Source organism: Corvus brachyrhynchos, unplaced genomic scaffold (genome assembly GCF_000691975.1).
Source record: "Corvus brachyrhynchos isolate BGI_N302 unplaced genomic scaffold, ASM69197v1 scaffold17, whole genome shotgun sequence".
NCBI classification, from domain to species: Eukaryota; Metazoa; Chordata; class Aves; order Passeriformes; family Corvidae; genus Corvus; species Corvus brachyrhynchos.
Window position 1 is genome coordinate 16,486,067 of NW_008240046.1, and position 9,854 is coordinate 16,495,920.

The 9,854-nt window shown below is 34.2% G+C and overlaps 1 protein-coding gene across 4 annotated transcripts in view; it reads left to right on the top strand.

The window, feature by feature from the left end:
- GLRA3 (glycine receptor alpha 3) overlaps nt 1-9,202 on the top strand; it is a 91,038-nt gene extending 81,836 nt beyond the window's left edge. For 3 of the 4 annotated variants that reach the window (XM_017744629.1, XM_017744630.1, XM_017744631.1), the window contains 2 exons: nt 239-358; nt 4,050-9,202. In XM_017744629.1, coding sequence (XP_017600118.1) covers nt 239-358; nt 4,050-4,319 — 390 coding nt within the window. In that variant the 3' untranslated portion in view covers nt 4,320-9,202. The remainder of the gene's footprint in view (nt 1-238; nt 359-4,049) is intronic. The other variant, XM_008641563.2, reaches the window with a different exon arrangement.
- Nucleotides 9,203-9,854: the final 652 nt, after the last annotated feature.

The following is a 9,854-nucleotide window of genomic DNA, read 5'->3' on the forward strand; positions in this document are numbered from 1 at the left end:
ATTCCATGAGAATAATATTAACTGGGTACATATACTGAATAACAACAATTTGGTTTTAGGTTAGCTGTTAATATATTTAGGTTTTGGGGATATTCAGTCTTTTAGTTCTATTTTCAAAATCTAAAGATCACCATATCTTTAGTGAGGAAAATAGACATGCAAACTAGATTGTCTTTAATGGTAATCACACCTTTTTTCTTTTGTTTTCTTTTTGGTCAACCATCCGTTTTGATGAAAGTATTTTGAGGGAGTTCTTGATGGAAAAGAAATCAGTGAATCATTACAGCATAGCAATGGCTTGAGATGTACAGGACGTATAGACGGGACTTTGCCTCAAATCTACAGTACAAATTTAAGGGTAAACTATGAAGAAGATGTCCCATTTGTCATAATGTGATATCCAACCATTAACAGAGGCCCTGTCCTTTTGTCTGAAATAACGTCTTCCCATGTGAACTTCATATGCCTTCATTGCTACCTGTATGTGATGACGTGAAATGTTAGTAAAGGTACCGTCTTGTTAATTTCATAATCCCTTTTGGTATGTTTAAATCTGGATTAAAACATAGTACTAAAATCTTGCACTGTTTGTAGTGCAAAACAACTCACTACTGCTTTCCTTCTCAAAACTGAACAGTAAAAAAGATAGTGTTCAAATTACCAAAGTCAAGGCTTCAAATAAGTTTTCAAGTTGTTATCACACCTTACAATCAAACGGCTATGGAGTTATTTTCAGTCCTTATGCATGTTATTTCTCAAGATCAATGTAGGCACATGGACAGAAAACACCATTGTCACAAGACCACAAAACTCACAGTTTTCTATTAATTTATAGCTAAGTATTTTGTAGAACACTGATACAGAAATAAATGTATTGAAATTATTTCCTTCAGAGCATTAAAGAATTCTAACTTTTCAAATAAAACCTTTTATCTACATTTTATTCATTCCTTAATTATAGTATTTTAATAGAAATTATAAAATATTTAAATGTAACTGTATGCAGAACAGCTTTCAAGCTGTTAATTCTAAATCTGAATGTGTGAAAAATGCATTCAAATCAAATCAAACTCTTACTAAAGTTCATTCATAATAAGATTTTTTATATTTTATGAAAAATTTTTAAGAAGTAGTTTTCTTTTCTTTAGTGATGATACACTAAAAAGTACACAAAAGAAACAAAAACTTATCACTTTTAAAAAATAATTCTATTAATTCTGCCAATATGCAGGACTTTTTCAGAAAGATCCACAGTAAATACTGTCAACTGGGTCATATAGGGCATTGTCCTTTAGAGGATTTCTACATCTGTAGCCTCAGACACATGCATTCTGAGACATATTTCTAGTCAAAAAGAGCCAAGTCAATCAATAGAAAAAAACAAAAGGGGTTTCACTGACATAAATGCCCTCAAAAAAGCACTCAAAGCTAGTATTGATAATAGCAGTAACTGCATCTTTCTTGCTGTGCACAAGCACCCTCAGATATGAATCTGAGGCCAACCTAGTGATTTCTCTGCATTATGAATCTGCTGGAAAACTTGCAGAACCACATTTTGATTATTCAAGCTGTGGCTGCTGAAAAGAATTATGGAGGCTCTTGGTATGTTCCAGAAGATGCCCTTTCCTGCATATCCACCAGCCCTAACACCATGGTGTGGCTTGGCTGGCTCCAGCCATCCTGCCTGCCCTCATGGAGACACCATCCAACAGACACTGGGCAGAAATGCTGGACGCCTGCAAGGAGCTTCACATCAATTCAACAACAGAGAGCATTTCCAAGCAGTCTGCTTGCAGATGAAAAACAGGATGTCTGTAAGCACAAAAATAAGGAGAGACCTGACCTTTAAAACTTTCTAGGGGACCATTCCACTCAGGTAAACCTAAAATAGAGCCAATAAAGTCTTAGTATATAGTGCCTGATCCTGAAAACCTGCATAGCTGAAATCTACTCAGAAGAAAATTTTATTATCTTTCTCAACCTGTGCAGTCATAAGCATTATTTTCTGGAGAAACATGGAAAGACAAAACCCTGAAATGTACATGTGAAGGTGTTTAAATGGCAAGTTTATGGTAAATTCTCACAGTACATGCATTTATGACTTAATACTTCTCTTAACTGGAACACAAGACTACAACTAGTCTAGAATACAACTACATTAAAGGTATTATTTCCCATTCTTATCTGACAGGAGAGGAACACTATTGCAGTAATTAAATCTCTGTTTTATCACGTCATCAAATAATGATCCTATCATTTTGTATTTCTGTTTTTCATTTCCATAGTAAAGTCAGTCAGTGATTTTTTCCTGCTTTTCTTTCACATTAATTTTTCTTTCTTTTTAGTTTTTAAAGGCAAATTCTAATACAGAGTTGAGATATAGTAGTTTCAGTAAACTATATCAGTGTCTATATTTATTCAATTTATGTATATGAAGAAGTATTTCAGCTGGATGATGATTACAACTCTGCTGGATGGTCATGCTGATGGCCAAATCGTTCACTTCAAACTTAGTAATTTATCTGCACTCTTTTGTAGATAACATATTCAACCAATATTGATAATAAAACTTGTTGGAATTTTTTTAAACAAAGTAATTAGCAATTATTTGATGGAAGCTTTAAATATGTTTAAAATTAATTCTTCACTGAAAAATGTTTTCAGATTTTCAAAATGTCACAGACATTTTCAAAATGAAAAATTTGGAACTTTGGATTTAAGTTGTGCTATTGAGAAATTGCATTTGTATAAAGTAAGAGGATAAAGTAAAAAAAAATACTTCAAACTATTGAATTGAAACAGAATTATTTGACTTGCTTTGCCAAATAAATCTTGTTTGGTTTTTTACTTCAATTTAAACTAGGAAGAGTTTTAAAATATCAAAAATTCTCCTACCAAAAAAAAAAAATTAACAGCTGCTCAACTCTTTTTATAATACTTACAGAAATTATTTTTCAAAATACTTAAGAATTAACATAGTAATTTCTAAATTTCATGAAAGTGTAGAATCCTAAAGCAACTAGGCTAAATTAGACATGAAAAATAGACATTCCTGAATCTAAAATTTGCATTGAAAAAATGGTGAATGCCATCAAAATCACATGACTATTCTTGGGTAACCTACATAATGAAGGAGTACGCTGGAATATATTTCAGAACCAAATTTAGTCCTGACTTCACAGATTATGTATCATTTATTTGTCTGCATAGGTGCCTTTTTAATTACTTGAGGATACCTATAACCAGGTAAAGAGGAGTAAAAAACATGTCTCCAGACACAAGCATCATTGTTTATTTGTATGTTACGAAAATATGTATATCTTCAGAATATTCACTTCTGTTTCTGTGCCATGTGATTAAGAATCACTTTCTTTTATAGTTCCTTAATCCTGAATGTCTTTGCCAGTTTTGCCCTGAACTGACAGAAGAATAAGTCAGAAGAAAAATCAGGGCTTTAGCTTCCGTTTATTTTAAACGAAGACATTTTATGTACTATTCTCTTTATCTGATGTATTCACAGGGAACAGCAGATATTAGACATGTAGATAAGATTGATTAATTATACAGTGGCCAGATAGGCAGAATTCTCACAAATATAATTAATGTGCATGTCATTAGTGATTTTATGAGGAGTATCTCCAGAGGCCAGGATCCTAGGTTGTAAGGCAATCTACAGACTTAATAGCTGTTTTCTAAAAGACCAGTGTGAAGTTTGTCCATTTGAAGACTTCACATATTTACTGTAAATGGAGAAACTTAAAGTGAATTGTGTGCCCAATTACCACTAGTTTACTAAGCTTTCTCATTTCACTAAATGGATTACAGACTCTATAAACAAATAGAAAATTCTGTGCCTGTTAAGGATCCCGCAATATTTTTAACAGACTCTGATAGGGATGAAATTTCAACAGGTTAAGATAAGCTGTGGATTCAAGAAGTCGATGAGGTAATGGTGCAACTGCTATTTAGAAGCAGGTAAGGTTTCTGTAAATAATAATTTAAAAAAAACCTTCTTGCTCTTCTTTCTTTTCTTTTTTTTTCCCCAACAGGATGATGATACACGTGATAGTCAGTTTAGCATTACAGCATATGGAGTGGGCCCATGTGTGCCAGCAAAAGACGGAATGACACAAAAGGGGCCAAATAATCCTGTTCAAGCTGTACCAAAAAGCCCTGATGAGATGAGAAAGGTATTCATTGACCGGGCCAAGAAGATAGACACAATATCCAGAGCTTGTTTCCCATTAGCCTTTCTGATTTTCAACATTTTTTATTGGGTAATCTACAAAATCATCAGGCATGAGGACATTCACCAATAACAAGATTAAGGCTTGCAGTACATAAAGATCTGGCTGTCACACTCAACAGGAGGCTTCTTGTTAGAAATGCACATCAGAGGAGTGATCAGAAGAGTTAAAATGAGGGGGAGAAAAAGGATCCTGCACAGCCTGCAATGACCAGCTACAGTGGGATGGAAGAATGACACCCAGAGAAGATACATCTGCTATTACAAACTTTCCTTGTCAAACTAAATATTAATAACTTTTTCATTGAAAATCACTCTCTACTGAAGCTTTACTGCCAAGTATTTATACATACTGTTACATAGTGGTATAAATGTACAGTATTCTTTGATGGTCCTTAAATTTTTTAAATTCTGGTGTATTTTTAATTTTAAAAATGTTTCCAGGATACCCTAGGTAAATCCCACAGTATTACAGAACAGATTAGTGTTTGTAAGCTTTATTTTAATTTTACAATATAATGAGAAATTTCTGATTGGACAAAACAGTTTAAATGACTTGATCTAGTCTTAAGGACAGTACTGGTGGTTTTGCAATGAACATATTTAACACATTTAAGTCATATAATTTATTCAATGTACTTTAAATTACTGTTCCCCTGGAGGATGTATGTTGAAATAATCTCAGACAGCACAAAGTAAACAGCCTAACAGTCTTCATATCATATGATAAATACATTAAAATTTGTAAAATATTAATTCCTGTAAAGGATTTTTTTTCATTTAATTACTTATACATTGATAATTTAAACATTTTTTTTAATATTTTTTATATTTTTAAGTGGTTTCTTTCTCAATTCATAAAACTCATACAGCTTGTGAAATAGACAAATTACATCAAAATTTTGCAATGCTTCATTTTGATTCAATGCAAAGAGATCTTGGACCAAAACTGAAAGCAAAGAGTCAACTGCTTCACTGAAGCATTTGGAGGATGAATACAGTTATGTTTATGCACATTCATCTCCTATATATTACATAATTACAGGAAGTTTAATTTATGAATGTGTCAAATTTTCTGACTCGTTCTTTGAAGTTTATTAATATGACTTAGATACTGGTTAAGAAGCACTTTACAACTTCGGAAAAACATGCAGCTGTTCTAAAACATAAAAAAATACCTGGATGGTCCTTTACATTTACCGTATTTCACATTAATAAATAGCAGAACAACTATTAAAACTCTTAGAAAGATCTTCCCTGTTTAGGTTTAAATAAGTCATAGTAGTTACTTCTTAAAATTGTAACACCATGGATCACATTTATGGCTTAGTGTCTAGGCAAGAGTAATTAATTTTGTCAATCTCTTGGCAGAACAAAACCTTGGTAAGATGTGGAAATATAGCATTTAGAATTATTAGATACTCTAAGCCCAGTAGGTGAGGCCGATTCTCATTGCAAAATATTTTTATTTTGAACATGTTTAAAATGTGTGCTTTGTTGGTGATCAGAATGTGTGTAGAAAAGCAGAATCAGCTGGAGGCAAACATCTGGTGCGCTGCCAAGGGCATGGTGCATATGAAGTAACAGAAGCAGTGGAACTCTGCATTAGGGATTGTAACATAGCAACCTTGGGTTTGGTTTCATTTGTTATTGTTTTCCTCCAAGGATTAGTTAGAGAGTTTCTCTAATAGTAGCTCTCACATTTTGTTAAACTGCATCAGAAGGAACATGTATAATCCACCTTCCTTTTAAAACTATTATTCTTTTCTAGTTTTTCTTCATTTATATCTAAAATCAATTCACTCTTTGGCTTTTTTTTCTGATACCATGTCTGCTCTCTCTCAAAGTTAGGGTTAGTTTTATTCTATGGAAAGGGATGTTAACTTGTTTCTGTTATCAGCAAAATCAACTGTACTTAGTTTAAGGGCTGTTTTCAAATGCATATAACATTTGGCATGTGATTCTGTTTTGATACAATGGAACCAAGATCTCCCTGGAGCTGATGGTTTTGGGGACTTTTTTAATGGAACCAAAACATTTGCCAAGGCCAGAAGCCTCTGTAGTCCACTAATAATGTGTCTTTCAAAAGAAATCAGAACTTTAAAGTTAAGTTCATTTAGATTATTCCTAAATTACTTAATATAAAGTCACATAGTAGAGAAAGAGAAAAATGTCATTTAAGATGATAAGAAGCTTCAAGGCAAAAATGCCTGCTATTCACCACTGACATTGGGAATAGTCCAAAACTGCCAGCAAAGCTGGAATCAACAGTTACCAACACCAGCTAAGATTAGTGTAAGAGATGATTTTTTTGCACTTTGTATAGTGAAGCAGCAGGAAATGATGTTAAGATACAAGAATTGAAAGGTACTCCACAGTATTTATCAGACTGCAGTATTTATGCTACACTTCCAGGAAAGAGTCAGTGGAAATGCAGAAAAAAATCAAGGAAATAATGCTTGAGGCAAATGGTATCTAGCAGGGTTTCTCCTGCATATAAAAAAGACCCCATTCATTAGGCAGAAGAAGTTAGCTACCTCACTTCACTGTCACTGGACCTGGGCTCTGCAGAGGACAAGTCCTTGGCAAAGCCACACCAGAAGGCTTCTCATAAGCACAAACCCCGTGTGACAGGCTAATGCAGCTTTGTCCCAAGTCATCATTCACCGTAGGTGCAGACCCTGTACTTCTCAGGTCATGTTTTTGTGATTTCTGTAGACCAGCCCTATACATCAAAAATTAAATACTGGCACTAGAAGGACATTGTAACACAATGAGAACAGAGGGAGACACAGTAGGATCTGGGAGAATATCCCAGTAAAACAGCTACTGAGGAGCTGACACAGTCACCATTAAGGGGAAAAGAAAGGATGAGGCACTCTTAGAATTTTTCCCAATCTCTCAGTGTCTCCATAGGTGCACCGGTTCAGGTGGAAGCAGTAGCTACAGGGGGAAACAGTTTATATCATCTGCTGCAAAGTTTATATTGTTTTGTGACAGTAGTTTCTACCTGTGCAGATTGACTTCCCCACCATCCTCTTTTCTTGGTGGAAAGAGAAGCAGAACAGGAAGATACAGGATGAAAAGTCTGGGCTGGGCATAGCAGAACAGGGGCCATAGGGAGAGAGAAACCCCAAAGCAGTGCCTGGAACCTCTCACATGACTGTCTTTTCATTCTGCACTAAAGAGAGGTGTGGCCGAATCCATGTCACCCCTCATAAGGCAAAAAACTTCAGTACCTTGAGAGAGGAGAAGAAAAGCCTCTTAGAGGTGCAGTAGAAATACTCAACTACTACCATACCAAACTCCTGCTTAAATTCCAAAGAGCAAAATGCATTTTATTTTTAAAACTATATTCAAATATCAGCACAATAGGCTTCCATGGTTAGAGGGATGGTTTTTTTCTCTATAATGCTGATAGACCATGGGAGACTTGAAGATTAAAGGAAATAAGGAATACTAGGATTTTACTACTTAGCTATTTTAACACATAAAGTACATTTTACTTTCAAGGAGTTTTTACAGCAAGCAGTATTATTTAAACAGGTTAGTATAATTCAGGAAAAACAGAGCATTTACTTAAAATTTAATTATTTTTTCAGCTCAATCATACATTAGTTTTCTTTGGATTCCTTTTCTTATAGTTCATTCCAAAATCTGCTTTATAAAGGATCATTTGTGACGTGTGAGAGATGGTTCTGTCACTAGACAGAAATAATCTAGTTGATTAAATGTGCACTTTACATTTAAGGAGTGAGGTATTGCTTCCATTTTGTGTATAGTCCTTTACAGGTCTGTAGAATGATAATGTAGATAAAGATAGAATATAATAAACTCTACAAAACTTCCTTAACCTTAGAAAAAAAAAGTATTATTTTCAGCAATAATTATATAGTAGAAGGAAATTAATTTATTTATACCATTCCCAGCCCAAGCTGACATGGTTGGTTGCAAAAGATACACTTTTTGTGCAACTTCTTCTCTTGTTTGAGCTATAATGGGAATTAATCTAATCCAACACAATATAATTTGGTTTTAAAATGTGAAATTGCTGAAGGAGCTAGTAACACATACAGTACCCCTGTGAGGTAGTAAAATAACTTTATCCACATCTTACTGTACAATCATATGGTTAGATGAGTACTATATCAGATTTCACAGCTTTTTTCCTTTTTGAGACAACTAAGAATAATATAAATCTCAAACCAGACTACTTGTTAGTAATAAAACGGGTGTTCTGTTTTGGAGTGGTTTCAGAAAACGTGTCTTCAGGCAACAATCACCTCCAGTAATTACTGAAGTACTATCAGTTTGGAAGGCTTGTGGAAGCAGGTTAGATTGCTAGAAGCAGTGGATTAATGCCAGAAAAAGTGTTGGCTCATCCTGTCTTCTTGACATTCTCGAATATTACTGCACTTCTTCACTTTCATCTTTGTGAAATATGCAAGAAACATTTCTTATGTTTGTATTTTAATGTATGACAGAGTGATACTAACAGATGAAATGGACTAAAGTAGCTACTGGTTTTCCATGAATGTGGAATTGTGAGCTGTATAAGAAGAAATTGCGCCATAAGCTTTTGACATAAAGGTTTAACATAGTATAGAGTATTTTGTGTGTTAGTGATCCTGGCTTTTTAAAGGCTACAGCAAGAAAAACAGAAAAAAAGTGATATGGTAGTGTATTAATAATTTGTCTGTGAGTTTTCAAAATATTCTCCTGTGAGTTCTCTCTGACAGCAATTTCATCTCAAAGTACTTCCTTTTTACGTAGAAATCTATAAATGTGTTGTGCATGGATTTGATTAGATTCCTTTTCATTGTATTACAGTATCATATTGCACTTAAACTGACATTCTCTGCAGTCAGAAGAGTTAAAAATGTGAAATTTATGGTGTCACCCATGTCATTGTAGATATTTTGTTCAAAGAAAAATAAACTTATCTTTTTTCAGAAACTGTGGAATTATTTTTATGATATTTAAGGCAATGAATTTAAAGTCAAAAAAGGAACTATCAACACCATGGGAAAGAAGGATGAAAACCTCAAGAGTAGTTACTGTGCACTACTATTAAGTATTTCAGGAGTGAAAGCAAGAGAGAGAAGGAATAGAGTGTCTTTGATTGTTATATGGGTTCTAGCTCCAAAAAAAAACCTTGTTCTGAAAACTCAGGGAAAGTTATCCTGATAAATTCCTATTGAAATAAGTACAGCCACTCCAAAATAGTCCTGCTGATCTTATCAAAAAGGCAAAGAGTTTCACTTGCAGCAAAATAGCCTTATGAAAATTCTGTAGATCTCTGAGCACCTCCTTTGTACTCCTTGATAGAAAACGCTTGAAGTTGGCAGATAAGAAGACATTTGAGAGCAGTCTGAGTTCTTCTAATCTGGTTACAGCAGTGTTAATGCTCCTATAAAGAGCACAGAGAATGGACATCTCAGTAACAGCCATATCTGTAGGAGACAGCACAGCGCTTTGTCACTCCCTGCCCACATGTGACAAAAGGCAACATCAGTTCACTCCTCCCAGTTTGCTTATCACGTAGATGGGACCCAAAACAACAATTTTGACATAATCACAAATGAAGTATTTCCATTATCAGTTGCAA